We start from the raw sequence: 18246 nt of genomic DNA on the forward strand, positions 1-18246 counted from the left end.
TGTAAAAGTTGCTCATTAATCATCCCCTTCCTTGTGTATGACTGCTTGTGTAAGGAGGATGATTGCTATCTAGCACCCGACTGAGCCATCACTACTTAACACACGATACAGCGTATATTGCGGTGACCGCTAGTGCGGTGCCATGCGCTATTAGAGCGCTTTCCTGACCCAAGTCTGGGTGGTTAGTGGCGTCCGCCAGAGCGGCACTGCACGCACTCTTGTGCATAAAGATTATTATTTAAGTTATATTTTGACACCCACTAGCGGTGTCGAGTGCAAGTGGTCTAGATGAACTCTAATCCTGAGTCTTGGGATTGAGTTCTGTCACTCCTTGCTTGTGCTTTTTGTGTGGTACCGTGGCCCTGTGACACAACAGGGTTCGCTTCTTTCATACAGGGTGAAGCTAACCCGTGTGTGTATCCTCATTGTACAGCAATATAGTCTGTCATTACTCAGCAGCAGGTTCCATCTCTGCAAGGTGGACCCGGGGCTGCGAATGCACCTTTTACCATCTCTCTAATTATTTGGTGTGTTCCGCTAGCCCTAACAGCGTCCTTCACATGGTCAGCCAGCCCCCTCCAAAATACTGGGATGAGGGCTTTATCCGACCACTCCAGCTCAGACGCTAATGTCTGGAAGTGGACGGCAAAAAGGCTGACCATGGTCGAACCCTGAGTCAATGCCAGCTGTTGGTGCGCTATATCTTAGGTGACTCAAGGTCCCAAAAAGACCTGTTTCAGAGTGCCCAGAAACCGAGGAACACTCTGCACCACATGATTGTTGTGCTTCCACAGCGGCGTAGCCCACTACAAAGCTCTGTCCAACAGAAGAGAGATTATGTATCCCACCTTTGCGCGCTCCATGGGAAAACGTGCAGCCAGGAGCACGAGGTGTATACTGCACTGGCTCATGAAACCCCTACAGGATTTACTGTCACCAGAGTATTTTTCGGGTAGCGGGAGGTGAGATAAAATCAGAACAGAGGTGGCAGTGGGTAAAGTTGCTGCAGCCACGCTAGCAGCCTGAACAGCTATTGCAGTAACATCCATCGCTGAGGTTGCACGCTCGAGAACCATCAACCTGCCCTCCAGCAGCTGGATGTACCTCTGTAATCGCTCTTCATCTGCCATTACTTAGCCAGACCCTGGCGGAACGCAACGAATGTATATATCAGAAGCAGTAGGTGCGTTCGCAACCCGGGGTCCACCGTGCAGGAAAAAAACCTACTGCTAGTAAAGGCGGTACTATATGGCGGTATAAACGAACTCTGCTACTTCAAAGTCCGTTAGCAAAGAGAATGCTGTGCCCTGTTAAGTTCACAGAGGAACACAGCTCCTTAGTAGAGCGGATAGTGGTCATGCAGTCAATAGCAAACACGCAGCTCCTCTCCGGTGGAGCCGGAATTCTAATGGCTATACGCCAGCCCTGAATCCACACACACAAAACTCCTCGCCGGAAGTGCCAGCATTCTAGGGGCTTATTTCAGCCAGACCCTGACTGCATACAAACATGACCACACTGGCGCTGAGCTCATACATAAATTGACACTAGCACATGGCCGTGCAAACGTTTTATAGTTGCAGCACTACAGGACCTTCCTGGAGGACCAATGGGAGCTTTTACAGGGCCTGAGCGTGTGACCCCTGACCTCCAATGAGAGGTCCTCTCGTGGGCATGCTCAGTGTCTGCAAAGCAGGACTTAGTCCGAGAAAAGCCTGCTCACCACAGACCAGTGCAGGGTACAATAGCAGAGCCTGGAAAGGCAGCAGTAACCCTTTGCACAGTATCAGGCAGAGCAAGACGCTGGGACCGACGTCTCTGCTGCAGAATGGGAGACCGCAGCAGACATGGTTCGAGATTCCCCCTGTGCAGAGGCGGGAACTCGACCCCTAACATTACCCCCCTCCTTGAGCCTCGCTATGCTCAAAGGCTGCAATGAGTAACGGAGCCCGAATGTGCTCCACAGGTTCCCAGGTTCTGTCCTCTGGGCCGTGGCCCTTCCAGTCCACCAGATAGTATTTTTTGCCACGTACTACCTTTGACCCCATGAAAGCATTCACCTCATACTCGTCCGTGGACAAACCCGATGTCCTGGCAGATGACTCGGAAAACTGGGACATATAGACGGGCTTTAACAGGGAAACGTGGAAAGGTGTCGGTGATATCAAGGCGCGGAGAAAAAGCCAAACGGTAGACCACAGGGTTAATCTGTTCCAGAACCTTCAAAGGACCAATGTAGCGAGGCGCAAACTTAGTGGACTCTACTCGCAGCCTGATGTTACAGGTGGAGAGCCGCACTAAGTCACCAGGAACAAAGGTTGGAGCAGGGCGCCAGTGAGCATCGGCAGAAACCCTCATTCTCTCCTTGGAAGCCCGAATGGCATCCTGTGTGCAGTCCCAAATGTCACGTGCCTCCACTGCCCAGTCTGCCACCGTGGAATCAGTGGATGACATGGGCATGGGCACAGAGACATGTGGATGCTGGCCGTAATTAAGGAGAAAAGGAGTCTTTCCAGTGGAATCGGCTACGGCGTTGTTCAGAGCAAATTCCGCCCAAGGTAGCAAAGATGCCCAGTCATCCTGTCCAGCAGAGACAAAATGTCACAAATATATCACCAGAGTCTGGATGGCCCTCTCTACCAACCCATTCGTCTCGGGATGATATGCAGAGGAGAGATTCAGTTCTATGCTGAGTAAACGACAGAGCTCTCTCCAAAACAAGACGCGAACTGGGGACCCCGGTCACTGTCAATTTTATCAGGCATGCCATGTAAACGGAAAATATGTTTTACGAACAATGCCGCCAAGGCCCATGCAGAAGGTAACTGTGGAAGCGGCACCAAGTGCACCATCTTAGAGAAATGATCAGTGACTACTCAGATAATGGTGCAGTTACGAGGCTTGGGTAAGCCCACCACGAAGTCCATTCCGACCATCTCCCAGGGCCTGTCTGCCACCGGTAGGGGGTAACATAGCCCAGCAGGCCGTTGACGAGGAGACCGATTCTTGGCGCAGGAGACACATGCCCAAAAATAGTCCCTGATGTCACGGGCCATATGCGGCCACCAGTACATCTTCGCCAAAAGCTCAGGTGTCCTCTTGGTCCCAAAATCTCCACCCACCCTGGACGAGTGAGCCCAAGAGAGAACCTCCGGTCGCAAATTGGATGGAACGAAAGTCTTGCCTGGGGGCACAGACTCTAGCAAAACCGGAGCCACAGTTCTCAAGCTCTCTGAAGTTCTCTGATGTTCTTCTCCCCGGAAAGAAAATGGAGAGTAAAATGAAACCGGGAGAAGAACAGGGACCATCTAGCCTGGCGAGAATTCAGCTGCTGGGCCGTCTGTAAATATACCAAGATCTTGTGGTCTGTGAACACTTCGAAGGGAAAGTGGGCTCCCTCCAAGAGGTGTCTCCACTCTGAAAAAGCCAACTTCATGGCTAGCAACTCCCTGTCCCCAATGGAGTAATTCCTCTCCGCTGGTGAAAAGGTCTTGGAGAAGCAGAAGCAAGGATGCTTCCGACCTTGAGCATCCTTTTGGAAGAGGACTGCTCCAGCACCAACGGATGAGGCATTCACCTCCATCCATAATAATTGGCTTATCTACATCGGGGCGATGTAGGAAAGGGAGCGCTAGTGAAGTGTGAATTAATCGAGAGTAAGGCCTTGGAGACCTCCTCCAACCACAACTTGGGATTTGCTCCCTTCTTGGTGAGGGCAACCAAGGGAGCTACCAAAGTTGAGAAGTGTGGGATGAACTGGCGATAGTAATTAATGAACCCCATAAAGGGCTGCACCGCTTTAAGAGAATGGGTTCCTGCCAGTCCATCACAGCCTGTAGCTTGGCAGGATCCATTGCCAATCCCTGGGCAGAGATTATATAACCAAGGAAAGGCAAGGACTCCTGCTCAAACACACACTTCTCCAACTTGGCGTACAGGGAGTTTGCCGTAAGAAGTCAAAGACTTTGCGAACATCTCTCCGATGGGAGTCAATATCTGGAGAGTAGATGAGGATATCATCCAGATAGACTACGACCAAGGTGGTGAGCATATCCCAGAAGATGTCGTTCACAAAGTCTTGGAAAACGGCTGGGGCATTACAGAGCCCAAAGGGCATCACTAGATATTCATAGTGCCCATCCCTGGTGTTAAAAACCATCTTCCATTCGTCCCCCTCAAGGATGCGAATCAGGTTGTAAGCACCCCGCAGATCTAATTCATCAAAAACCCTTGCTCCCTGTAGCCTATCAAAGAGCTCAGATATCAGGGGTAATGGGTACTTGCTCTTAATGGTGATGGTGTTAAGACCTCTGTAGTCTATGCATGGACGTAGTTCTCCACTCTTCTTCTGCACGAAGAAGAACCCAGCCCCTGCAGGTGACACTGACTTCCTAATGAATCCTCTTGCCAGATTCTCTTGGATATACTGAGACATTGCCTCTGTCTCCGGGAGAGATAACGGATAGACTCGACACCGGGGAGGCTCTGCACCAGGCACGAGGTCAATAGCACAGTCATGGTGTGGTGAAGTGGAAGGGTCTCCACAGCCCTTTTGGAGAGCACATCCACATAGGGCCAATAGTGCTTGAGGAGAGAGGAAAGATCTGTGGGTACCTCTATTGTAGCAACTTGAACGCACTCCCTCTGACATCTACCCTCACAGGATTTACTCCATCCCTGAGGACCATTCTATATGAGGAGAATGATAGCGTAGCCATGGTATCCCCAACAGGACCTCATCAATTCCCTCAGGAATGACTAATAGAGAGATAATCGCCTGATGTGACATAGAAAGAGTGAAAGGAATGGTTTGGTGTGTAATCTAGGAGGGTAGTGTGGACCCATTTACTACTCGGTTACTGGTTTGGCGAGCATCACCAGGGGTAATGCGTGTCGCTGGGCAAAAGCGGATGACATAAAACTACCCTCCGCCCCAGAGTCCACGCAAAGCTCTACGATCAAAGTGGATGGGCCTATGGTAATTGTCCCATTGAAGGACAACATCGCCGTGTCTAGTGTACCTAATCCAACTGCCACAAGATGCTGACGTTCCCCCGACCGCTGAGGACACCTGGAGGCAAGATGTCCTGACTGCCAGCAAACATGACAGACCTTAAATGCACGAGCGGACCGGGACTTGGATCCCGCTCGTGACACCTCTATGGCCTCATGTGACTCGGGCGCCTGGACCGGAGATTCCAAAGGTTCGGCGAAGGTGGAAGCCAGCCGAAACCTCTGCCTACACTGGGCTCGCTCCAACCTTTGCTCGTGAAAACGAAGGTCGATGCGAGTTGACATAGCTTTGAGCTCCTCCACTGTGGCGGGAATCTCCCTAGTGGCCAAAGCATCTGTTAGGTGTCGAGTTCCCGCCTCTACACAGGGGGAATCACAAACCATCTACGCTGTGGTCTCCCATTCTTCTCCAGCCGCAGTGGAGCCTGCTCAGCGAAGTCGTTGGTCCCAGCGTCTGGCTCGGGCTGATACTGTGCGACTGGTTACTGCTGCCCTTCCAGGCTCTGCCTTTGTAGCCAGCACTGATCAGCAGCGAGCAGGTCTTTCTGGGACTAAGTCCTGCTTTTCCCATACTGAGCATGCCCACGGGACGACCTCCCATTGGAGGTCGGGGGTCACATGCTCAGGTCCTGTTGATGCTCCTATTGGACCATCTGGAAGGTCTTGTAGCACTGCTGCTATAAAAGGTTTGCATGGCCGCTCGGCCATGCGCTAGTGTATACTTGAAAACGTGTGTGTGTTGATGTGTAAAAGTTGCTCATTAATCATCCCCTTCCTTGTGTATGACTGCTTGTGTAAGGAGGATGATTGCTATCTAGCACCCGACTGAGCCATCACTACTTAACACACGATACAGCGTATATTGCGGTGACCGCTAGTGCGGTGCCATGCGCTATTAGAGCGCTTTCCTGACCCAAGTCTGGGTGGTTAGTGGCGTCCGCCAGAGCGGCACTGCACGCACTCTTGTGCATAAAGATTATTATTTAAGTTATATTTTGACACCCACTAGCGGTGTCGAGTGCAAGTGGTCTAGATGAACTCTAATCCTGAGTCTTGGGATTGAGTTCTGTCACTCCTTGCTTGTGCTTTTTGTGTGGTACCGTGGCCCTGTGACACAACAGGGTTCGCTTCTTTCATACAGGGTGAAGCTAACCCGTGTGTGTATCCTCATTGTACAGCAATATAGTCTGTCATTACTCAGCAGCAGGTTCCATCTCTGCAAGGTGGACCCGGGGCTGCGAATGCACCTTTTACCATCTCTCTAATTATTTGGTGTGTTCCGCTAGCCCTAACAGCGTCCTTCACATGGTCAGCCAGCCCCCTCCAAAATACTGGGATGAGGGCTTTATCCGACCACTCCAGCTCAGACGCTAATGTCTGGAAGTGGACGGCAAAAAGGCTGACCATGGTCGAACCCTGAGTCAATGCCAGCTGTTGGAGCGCTATATCTTAGGTGACTCAAGGTCCCAAAAAGACCTGTTTCAGAGTGCCCAGAAACCGAGGAACACTCTGCACCACATGATTGTTGTGCTTCCACAGCGGCGTAGCCCACTACAAAGCTCTGTCCAACAGAAGAGAGATTATGTATCCCACCTTTGCGCGCTCCATGGGAAAACGTGCAGCCAGGAGCACGAGGTGTATACTGCACTGGCTCATGAAACCCCTACAGGATTTACTGTCACCAGAGTATTTTTCGGGTAGCGGGAGGTGAGATAAAATCAGAACAGAGGTGGCAGTGGGTAAAGTTGCTGCAGCCACGCTAGCAGCCTGAACAGCTATTGCAGTAACATCCATCGCTGAGGTTGCACGCTCGAGAACCATCAACCTGCCCTCCAGCAGCTGGATGTACCTCTGTAATCGCTCTTCATCTGCCATTACTTAGCCAGACCCTGGCGGAACGCAACGAATGTATATATCAGAAGCAGTAGGTGCGTTCGCAACCCGGGGTCCACCGTGCAGGAAAAAAACCTACTGCTAGTAAAGGCGGTACTATATGGCGGTATAAACGAACTCTGCTACTTCAAAGTCCGTTAGCAAAGAGAATGCTGTGCCCTGTTAAGTTCACAGAGGAACACAGCTCCTTAGTAGAGCGGATAGTGGTCATGCAGTCAATAGCAAACACGCAGCTCCTCTCCGGTGGAGCCGGAATTCTAATGGCTATACGCCAGCCCTGAATCCACACACACAAAACTCCTCGCCGGAAGTGCCAGCATTCTAGGGGCTTATTTCAGCCAGACCCTGACTGCATACAAACATGACCACACTGGCGCTGAGCTCATACATAAATTGACACTAGCGTATGGCCGTGCAAATGTTTTATAGTTGCACCACTACAGGACCTTTCTGGAGGACCAATGGGAGCTGCTACAGGGCCTGAGCATGAGAGGTCCTCCCGTGGGCATGCTCAGTGTGTGCAAAGTAGGACTTAGTCCCAGAAAAGCCTGCTCGCCGCAGACCAGTGCAGGGTACAATAGCAGAGTCTGGAAAGGCAGCAGTAACCCTTTGCACAGTATCAGGCTGAGCAAGACGCTGGGACAGACGTCTCTGCTGAGCAGACTCCACTGCGGCTGATGCAGAATGGGAGACTGCAGCCGACATGGTTCGAGATTCCTCCTGTGCAGAGGAGGGAACTCGACCCCTAACACTGTGGTACATAGAGGCTGCAGAAGCCAAATGGTCCAAAACTTTTAATGAACCTCAATTGCAAATATTATGTTCAGCCAAAAATACATATATTTAAGTAAAATAAATGCCCCAAAGGAATCCATATCATTTAAGCACAGGTTTCTGTATTCATTCTAGCAATAAAATAAATCAAATATCCAAAAACAAAAGAAGAAAAGAGGATTACCTCCCCGCACCCTCTCGTTTTACCTGCAGCCCAAAAGGCATGTCCTTACTCTGATACATGGAAGAATTAAGGATTTTTAATACATCGCTTGGTGAGTGCCACCTTTTCTTCTTTTCTTTTTGGATATTTAATACGAAGTACTGTTTTGTAGAGCACCACAGCGCAATTGCTGACCATTGCTCACTTGAAGACCATCTAAACCCATCTATCCTGGTGCCGTCATACTTTTTTCTTTTATATGGAATAAAATAAATCAATCTCAAATGTGCACATGTATCCTTTTAGAACTATTATTTATTTGTTATAACTGATTATGCTATTATAGCATATGAAGATTTATTTTGTATTTTTATTTTGTTTTATGTTATTTTTTTTCTCCAAGGGTGCACACATGTATTTTGTTATTGATCTAAATATTCTATCTGGCATATATATTGTGTGTCACAGAAACATGTAAACTGTGCTTATCGTTCCACTATAATAATTGAATTGATTTCATACAGCAAAGGAACAGTGGATGCTAAAGGAAGACAATAAAAATAGACCATTGCTCACATTTGAGCAAAGTATAAAGAAGCTTTGTTGAAATGCAGAAATGGAATGTAAACCTGAGCAAGGATGACTGACCATTGCTACTAATCAAAAACATCTAATCTCCAGAATACTGGAAAACTAATGTCAGTTTAAACCAGCACAAATTACTACAAAATAGCATGGGGTACCCAGGCTTTGACTGGCCCTCAGGAGAACATGAGAATCCTCTGGTGGGCCCCTGTGCAGGAGTGGACCACCATCCTCTTATATGAGCAGTACTTGGTACTATATTCTTGAATCACTATGTACAGACATAGGCAGCATCGTATTCATTTAACAATGTACCCAGTTTATTGTTAGATACATTTGAGATTGAGGATAATGTCACATTTGCATGTAGCTGAAAAGTGGGGCCCTAGACTTGGTTACTGGTGGGCCCTTGGCACCCCAGTCCGACACTGGATATACCACTAATAGACCGTGCGGCTGCTATGGGGCCCGTGAGTCTGGGGTGCCTGATGCCAGCACCGTGCCCTGTCAGCCCAACTTTCAACTGTATCTGCATCCTGAATGCAGATACAGCTGAAAACAATAATGATTATGTATCTTTTAAATCAATGAGCACTTTGTGGGGCCATCATACTATGTGAATGGTTATTTATGAGGCCATCATATTATGGGGAGGGCTATTCATGGGGCCATCATAATATGTGGAGGACTAGTAATGGAGCAATCGTACGTCATACTATGTGGAGGACTATTTATGGGTCTACCATACTATGTGGAGGACTATTTGTTGGGCCATCAGACTATGTGGAGAGAAATGGGGTTATTTATGGGGTCATCATAATATGTTGAGAACTCTTTTGCTATAGGGCCCCATGATTTCTATGTACGTCCCTGACAAAATATGTCCATTTAAGAACAACAGGAATAATAACAATAAAAATAACAAAAATAATTGCATAGTTGAACTGTGTTAAAATAAATAAAATAAGAAGTATTACCTCAACTAGATATGAAACCACAAATAGAGCAGCCACCATTATTATGGTATTCCTCCTCCAGTAATATGGTGTGCAGACAAGCTGAGTAGGAAAATAAACAAGACTAATATAATATGTTTCATTATTCTCGCAATTAACACAATTGTCACTTATGTCATTTGCTGGTTTAATTAGATGTTTGATCAGATCCTGATCAAAAGTTCACATACGCTGGTAATTTTGGCCTGATAACATGCACAGAAGTTGACACAAATTTGTGTGAATGGCTACTCAGGTAACATCCTCACCTGAATAATTCTGGAAATGCTCGGTGCTCACTGTGTAGACTGAGCACAGTGATACTCGGGCAAGTATCGAGTAGTGGCGAGCACATTCGCTCATCACTAATGAACATGTGTTCTTTTTCAGACCAGCAGAGCTATCAGTGCCATCGGGTTTGTGACCGGAGCTGCTGGAGCTTTCTCACTTCTTCGCATATTTCAAAATAAACAAGACAAGGACAATATTGATAAGGAATAAATAAACTAAATAAACTGAAACTTAGCACAATAAAAACGTAGAACAAAGCAATTTAATTGATCAATATTTTTAAAGAACATCCTTACGGCTCATGCTTCTGTACACCTGTGAAGCACAAGAAAAACTTATGTTTTTAATTTAATGCATGCATTATACTTTGTTCATTTCTTTGCTTTTCCTGCTGATCTGCCATGTTGCTTTACATTAGTTATTTTACTTCTTTTCCAGATGTCATATGAATAAATCAAAACCTTTGAAAAAGAAACCAATCAGCCAAACAAGAATTGTCTAAATGTTAATGCTACAGAGGAACAGAAAATTGCAAAAGCATGCAACATTGGCTCCGATCAATTACTGAATATTATAATTACTCGATAATGGCGATGCCTCTCACCAATCATCATCCCAAGCAAAGCTAAGAATATTTTCCCCTTTAATCTAACCATCATTATGACTTTTAGAAGAAAAAAAAAAAAAAAAGTATAAAGTTGACACTAATTGAAATATTTCACAAAATGTTAGTTTCTTTGGAGAGAAAGCCACTATGAAGAGCCTCTCTAATCTATCTTCATCCTTTCCATTTTTTACATGTAATGCCCATTGATGTCAACACTTATTCATAAGCCCTTTCCTTTAGAAATAACATCTAATCACCAATCATCTAATCATCTTCTTTAGAAGGTCAAAGCCTTTACACGTGGATGTATATTTTTGCAAATAACACGGTTAGGAAGCATGGACTAGATTGCAATGTTACAGAAGAGACTGTACACAATGCTAGGAATGCGAGAAAAATGAGCAATGCTCTGAGCATGAGAAAACTGCTCAACATTGGTCATTCTTCTCAATACATTTCTGATCATAAAGCTCTTGTGATTACTCCCTTCCCAAATGTAATGTGCTGCTGCAGTGCAGTATAGTGCGACCTCCACGGGAAGGTGCTGGGGAGGGAAGAGATGTTGCACACACAGCGTAGCAACACTGAGCAGCAGCACAAGTGCCACAGGTAACAAAAGAGCAGTCAGACAAGCCAAATCCCAAACTGTCAGGAGCCAAAGTACCAAAGATAACAGCAAAACACGTAGTCAGAGACAAGTAAGAAGTCAGAGCCTACCGGGAATGAGGTAACCAAAACGTGAGATGAAAGATGAAGTGAGGGTACAGGCCAGAGTCGAAGCCAGTCAGGGAGAGTGGTATCAGAGACGGAAAACAAAGGGCAAAGTCCAGAGATCAGGTTGAGTCATACATGGGTACAGGCAGTCAGAAGCATAAGGAAAACTAAGGTTTTCAGATTAGAGGCTCAAGCCAGGAAGCATGAACTATAGCTGACACTGGCCTGCAGGCTGCAGAGGACTGAATTAGCTCAGCCAGAGGGAGGCAGAGGGGATTAACTCCTGTATGAGGATTCCAGATACATGACAGCTGAAAACAAGCTCAGGACTGGATAATGACTCCAACATAGTGATTTTCCGTTTTTTGCATTTCTGCTTTCTTCCTCCCCTTCTACTAAGATCATAAGTTTTTTCATCACTCAATTCACATTGTCATATGAGGGCTTTGATTTTTGCCAAATGTTTTGAAATTTTTAATGTCACCATTCATTTTACCATTTAGTGTAATGGAACACAAGAAAAATTACAAGTCAAGTGAGCTGAAATTCTACACACAAAAAAAACCAATTACACAATTGTTTTATATGTTGTTTATTTACAACAGTCATTGTTTGGCTGTGTCACCGTGTTTAAAGGTCTGTAACATTTTCATTTTTGGTCAATGGAGCTTTGTGAAGGCTTGTTTTTTGCACCGTGACCTGATGTTTTTATTGATACAATTTTGAGGTAAATACATTTTGATTTTCTCTTATTGCATTTTTTGCTGCTTTTTGGCTACCAAAAAATATGCTATTATGGAATTTTCTTTTTTATCATACCGTTTACTGATTTTGATATATTATTTTATATTTAGATAGACTTTTATGGAAGATATCAAATGGAGAAGAAAATCGGTGACATGTCCAATTTTGACCCAAGTTTTAGATCAAAATCAGCAATGCCAGTCTATGGGTCCGTGGAAAACATCAGACAGCACTCAGATGACATCTGATCTGATTTTCACAGACTGACAGAATTGAGAAGGTGGGAAAACTTTTTTTTCTCTCCACCTCCAAGAAAAAATTATCCCACTCTGATCAAACTCTAATCAGAGTCTGATCAGCATAATAGAACCGGTTTTCTCTGATTGAGAGAAAAACGGTTGTGGGCCCCTGACCTTGTAGAGGTGAAGAGGATGGCTAATTTCTTGGCAGAAAAAGGAGCAGAATGATTAAACACAACAATACCTGTTATTCATTCAGGACTGGTCCTACTAGTGTGTGCCATTTACCACAAAACAGAGAACCTTGATCATGCACAGAAGTTGACACAAATTTGTGTGAATGGCTACTAAAGGTAACATCCTCACCTGTGACCTTTCTGCTTGTAATCAGTGTGTGTGCATAAAAGCTGAGTGAGTTCTGGGATGCAGAAAGACCCTTGCATCTTTCATTCAGTCACTGACATTTCTGAATTGTGAATCATGGGGAAAGCAAAAGAATTGTCAATGGATCTATGGGAAAAGGTAGTTGAACTGTATAAAACAGGAAAGGGATACAAAAAGATATCCAAGGAATTGATAATTCCAGTCAGCAGCATTTAAAATGTGATTAACAAATGGAAAATCAGTGGCTCTGTAAAAACAAAACCATGGTCAGGAAGACCAACAAAAATGTCATCCACATCTGCCTGTCGTCCACATCTGCATGTCGTCCACAGGAAAATTGTTTGGGATTCAAAGAAAAGCCCACAAATAACATCAGCTGATATACAGGACTCTCTGAAAACTAGCAGTGTGGCTGTTTCAACATGCACAATAAGGAGGCACTTGAAGAAAAATGGGCTGCATGGTCAATTCGCCAGGAGAAAGAAATTACTGCGCAAATGCCACAAAGTATCTCACCTAGAATACGGAAAACAGCACATAGACAAGCCTCAAAACTTCTGAAACAAGGTAATATGGAGTGATGCAACCAAAATTAAACTTTTTGGCCACAACCAAAAATTTGACATTTGGAGGGAGGTCAACAAGGCCTATGAAGAAAGGAACAACATTCCTACTGTAAAGCACGGAAGTGGATGGCTGATGTTTTGGGGATGAGTGAGCTACAAAGGCACAGGAGACTTGGTCAAAGTTGAAGGAAAGATGAATGCAGCATGTTATCAGCAAATGGTAGAGGCAAATTTGCACTCATCAGCTTGGAAGCTGCGCACAGGACGCACTTGGACGTTCCAACATGACAACGATCCAAAACACAAGGCCAAGTCGACCTGTCATTGGCTACAGCAGAACAAAGTGAAGGTTCTGGAGTATCCACCTCAGTCTCCTACCTCAATATCATTGAGACACTCTGGGGAGACATCAAGACTGCAGTTCATGCTATACAGCCCAGAAATTTACAGTAACTGGAGGCTTTTTGCCAAGAAGAGTGGGCAGCTTTACCATCTGTGAAAATAAAGAAGTTCATCCACAACTACAACAAAAGACTTTAAGCTGTTATTGATGTTAGAGGGGGCAATACACGGTATTAAGAAATGGGGTATGTGAACTTTTGGTCAGGGTTATTTGGATGCTTTGGGTTGTCATTATGATGTAAAAAGAGAAAACACTGTAGTTTGACAATAAATGGTTTCACCCAAACACTAACCATGAGTGGAGAAAAAGTTTTGGTGTTATCATTCATATTCTCTGAAAAACTGCCAAGAAAGCAAACATTTTGCCGGGGTATGTAAACTTCTGAGCACAACTGTATATATATTCATGTATTTCATACATAAACATATGCATATATGTATAGATTTGAACACATAGCTACAGATCTATGGAACATAATTCATTTTTCAAAAAATAGATACTATGGACAGGCTAAGCCACTCTATCGACCAGATCCCGGGGCTTGCCCTGGCCTTCACACTTAAGCCCCTGTACAGGGAGCTAGACTTACACAGGGGCCCCTGTTATGATCCTAGTGGCAAGGATCGCAGGTCGGACTAGCTAAGTAACTGAACAGACTACTAGCTCTGGGGAAGTGGTAACTAGATTGACCGCAACCTGATCCTATCCGCAAACAACTATAGGCAGCCGTGGAACGTTACCTAAAAATCCTAGACGTCTCTTCACGGCCTGAGAAACTGACTATTCCTGGAGGGAAAGAAAGTCCTCTCTTGCCTCAGTGGAATGACCCCAAAGATATAGAATAGCCCCCCACAAATATTAACGGTGAGTTAATTGGAAAGCACAAACGCAGAGATGAAATAAGATTTAGCAAATGAGGCCCGCTAATACTAGATAGCAGAAAATAGGAAGGGAACTGTGCGGTCAATAAAAAACCCTATTCAAAATATCCACGCAGAGATTGCTCGAGCCCCCGCACCAACTAACGGTGTGGGGGAAGCAACTCTGTACCCCAGAGCTTACCAGCAAAATGAAATCACATATTAGCAAGCTGGACTAGACACATCATACACAGAAATCATATTGCAGGCAGATGAGCAAAAAATATTCAAACAGAACTTAGCTTATCCTGAAGAGGCAGAAAACGGGATAATCAGGAGTAATCAGAATAGCACTGAATACATTGACAGCCGGCCACAAGTGGAAGTGAAGCAGAGCGAAATAGGAGCCTCCCTGGTGAATAACGAGGCAGCTGATCCAGCCAGACCCGCAGGATAATAAACCAAACCACCAGGGGGAGCCAAAAAACCAAAGTCACACAATACCATCTGTGACCACAAGAGGGAGCCTGAAAACGGAGTTCACAACAGGCCCCAGGGTTAAGGTCACAGGACAGGCTGCTGGTTGATGATGCATGCTGGCAGAAAGCATAGTCTGGTAGCCAGGTAAGCACAGGGCATACATGTAGGGACAAAATCGTAAGGCAAGAGAATAGTCAGTAAACAAGTCAAGGTCAGAAACAGGAATATCCATTGGAAATACTAGTAAAGCACACAGTCATTCTCCAAATTAAAATGGAGAGCAACATTTCAGGAGCTCAAATCAGCCTAGGCAACATAGCAGAGAGTAAACACTGACATAAATTAACTATTGAACTCCTGAACTCCCAGCCTGGGTGGAACTACAAATCCCAGAAATCAAATAAATAAAGTTGTTGCCCATGTTGCCCTCGATGTGAGCACAGTGCCGCCCGGCGAAAGAAAAGACAGGAAGCGCAGGGACCAATACCGATGTCACTCCAGTGTTTTAATCCTCAACATTTAGAAGATAGTGGGCAGTCAAGAAAAAATCTCTACTATTAGTTACTGTAAGTTAGTGGAATAAGCAAAAAACACAAATAGGCACATTACACTCTATATAAGATACAAAAATATTTAGAATTGAGAGTCCTCAGTGGTTGATACCTTTTAATGGCTAACTGAAAAGATGGTAACAAATTGCAAGCTTTCGAGACTACACAGGTCTCTTCATCAGGCAAAGACTAAAACAAATTCTGAAGAATCACATATTTATGCACAACAGCATAGAAAAAAAGAAAAAAAAAAAAAAGGGAAAAACCATGGATAAGACAGGTGGCATGAAGCAGAATTACCATGGGTGATAAACCGTTATGTCCATAAATATTGGGCCAGTTCTTAGATAAGGATTGTTTTATTGGGGTCTCTGTTGTGATGACCCCACATGGTCTGAGGGGCAAGTTCCTTAGTTGATGTAAAAAGACATAAATACATGCGACACATTCATTCCTGCAGTGAAAGTGTCAAAGGTCGTCATCAGTTTATATTCCCAGACTCTTCTGTCTCTCTGTGTTTTGAAGTTACCTTTCAATACAAGTAATTTCATGTCCATAATGTTATGATTTGGGAGACAAAAATGTATTGCCACAGGTAGATCCATTCTTTTTTCTCTTATTGTGTGGCGGTGAGAATTCATTCTTGTTTTAAGCTTTTGCCCTGTCTCCCCAAGATATAAGATACACAAATTTAAAAGTGGTTCTCACCTGCATATCTTGATACAAGGATTCAATATTCGCAAAATAGAGAAATAAATAGGCAATCAGTTGTGCAATCATTATTATGGTAAACACATCTACAAAAGAAAAATGGAAATATAAAACATTGAAATTATAGAATGGAGATTAGTACTTTAAATTTCAATCTAGAACAACTGTGGTATTGTTGACCTGTACAATAAGAAGATATAATGTACCTTCTGCTTAGAATATTGTAACAAAAATTCATTAGATATAAAAAGAATTACAATGGAGCCATTACTCAATATGTAAAAATAACAAATAAAATCTAATACCTACAATACAGTACTATACTGTGCTTAAGTAAATGCCATTATGGATTAACTAAATAACTCCTAATAGCTCCAATTATAAAGTAATATGTTATCAGTAGGGTTGAGCGATACGGATCGAACAATTTCAAAAGTCGCCGACTTTTGGCAAAGTCGGGTTTCGTGAAACCCGACCCGATCCCAGCGTGGGATCGGCCACGCGGTTGGCGATCTTCATGCCAAAGTCGCGTTTCGTATGACGCTTTCAGCGCCTTTTCTCAGCCAATGAAGGTGGACGCAGAGTGTGGGCAGCGTGATGACGTAGGTCTCGGTCCCCACCATCTTAGAGAAGGGCATGGCAGTGATTGGCTTGCTTTCTGCTGCGTCACAGGGGCTATAAAGGGGCGTTCCCGCCGACCGCCATCTTACTGCTGCCGAGCTGAGCATAGGCAGAGGGTGCTGCAGCTTCGTCAGAAGCAGGGATAGCGTTAGACAGGGTACATTAACCCCCAAACCGCTTGTGCTGTAGCGATTTCCACTGTCCAACACCACCTTTTCTTTGCAGGGACAGTGGAGGCTGGATTTCTGTGCATCAGCTCTGTAGCTTATAAGGCTCCCTGATAGCTGCGTTGCTGTGTGTACGCCGCTGTGCAAACCAACTGCTTTTTTCAAAGCACAAATCCTGCTGCTCCTTCCTTTCTGCACAGCTATCTTGTTTGTTTGTCCACACTTTTGTGTGCAGCAGTCCTTTTTATTGCTGCCTGCCATACTTTTCTGAGATTATTGTAGGAAGATAGTAATTATAGTACAGTCCCTTATTTATTTTTTTTTTAATATATATCTTCAAGCCACTTTCTGCCCCAGAAACTGTGTAGTGTAAAACAGTGGGCCTGTATTTTTCTGCACTGTCCCACACCTAAAAAGAGAGTTTTATATTGCCAATCAGTGCATCTGCGCCAGTCCTGTCTGTGGTATCTGTCAGTCATTTTAAGCCACAGAAACTATACTGTAATACAGTGGGCCTAATTTATCGACTAGTCTCCCATTTAAAAAAAAAAAAAAAGAGGGAGATTAATATTGCCTAATCTGTGGCAGTCCTGTCTGTGGTATCTGTCAGTCATTTTCTGTTCTGCCACAGAAACTATACTGTCATACACTGGGCCTGATTAATTCACCAGTCTCCCATATAAAAAAAGATGGAGATTAATATTGCCTAATCTCTGCCAGTCATGTCTGTGGTATCACTGTCAGTCATTTTCAGCCACAGAAACTATACTGTCATACATTGGGCCTGATTAATTCACCAGTCTCCCATATAAAAAAAAGAGGGAGATTAATATTGCCTAATCTGTGGCAGTCCTGTCTGTGGTATCTGTCAGTCATTTTCTGCCACAGAAACTATACTGTAATACAGTGGGCCAGATTTATTGACTAGTCTCCCATTTAAAAAAAAGAGGGAGATTAATATTGCCTTATCTGTGCCAGTCCTGTCTGTGGTATCTGTCACTCATTTTCAGCCGCAGAAACTATACTGTAATACAGTGGGCCTGATTTATTGACTAGTCTCCCATTTTAAAAAAAAGAGGGAGATTAACATTGCCAAATATGTGCATCTGTGCCAGTCCTATCTGTGGTATCTCTGTCAGTAATTTTCAGCCACAGAAACTATACTGTAATACAGTGGGCCTGATTTATTGACTAGTCTCCCATTTAAAAAAAGAGGGAGATTAATATTGCCTAATCTGTGGCAGTCCTGTCTGTGGTATCTGTCAGTCATTTTCTGCCACAGAAACTATACTGTCATACATTGGGCCTGATTTATTTACTAGTCTCCCATATAAAAAAAAAATAATAAAGGGAGATTAACATTGCCAAATCTGTGCATCTGTGCCAGTCCTGTCTGTGGTATCTCTGTCAGTCATTTTCAGCCACAGAAACTATACTGTAATACAGTGGGCCTGATTAGTTCACCAGTCTCCCATATAAAAAAAG

General features: G+C 44.5%; 1 protein-coding gene across 2 annotated transcripts in view; it reads right to left on the bottom strand.

The window, feature by feature from the left end:
• The window catches only part of LOC143808071 (putative cation-transporting ATPase 13A4), a 730794-nt gene that overhangs the window by 27365 nt on the left and 685183 nt on the right, over positions 1–18246 (bottom strand). For both annotated transcript variants that reach the window (XM_077290328.1, XM_077290327.1), the window contains 2 exons: positions 15971–16059; positions 9406–9486 (listed from right to left, as the gene is read on the bottom strand). In XM_077290328.1, the coding sequence (XP_077146443.1) occupies positions 9406–9486; positions 15971–16059 (170 nt within the window). The remainder of the gene's footprint in view (positions 1–9405; positions 9487–15970; positions 16060–18246) is intronic.

Source organism: Ranitomeya variabilis, chromosome 2 (assembly GCF_051348905.1).
Source record: "Ranitomeya variabilis isolate aRanVar5 chromosome 2, aRanVar5.hap1, whole genome shotgun sequence".
In the NCBI taxonomy this organism is placed as follows: domain Eukaryota; kingdom Metazoa; phylum Chordata; class Amphibia; order Anura; family Dendrobatidae; genus Ranitomeya; species Ranitomeya variabilis.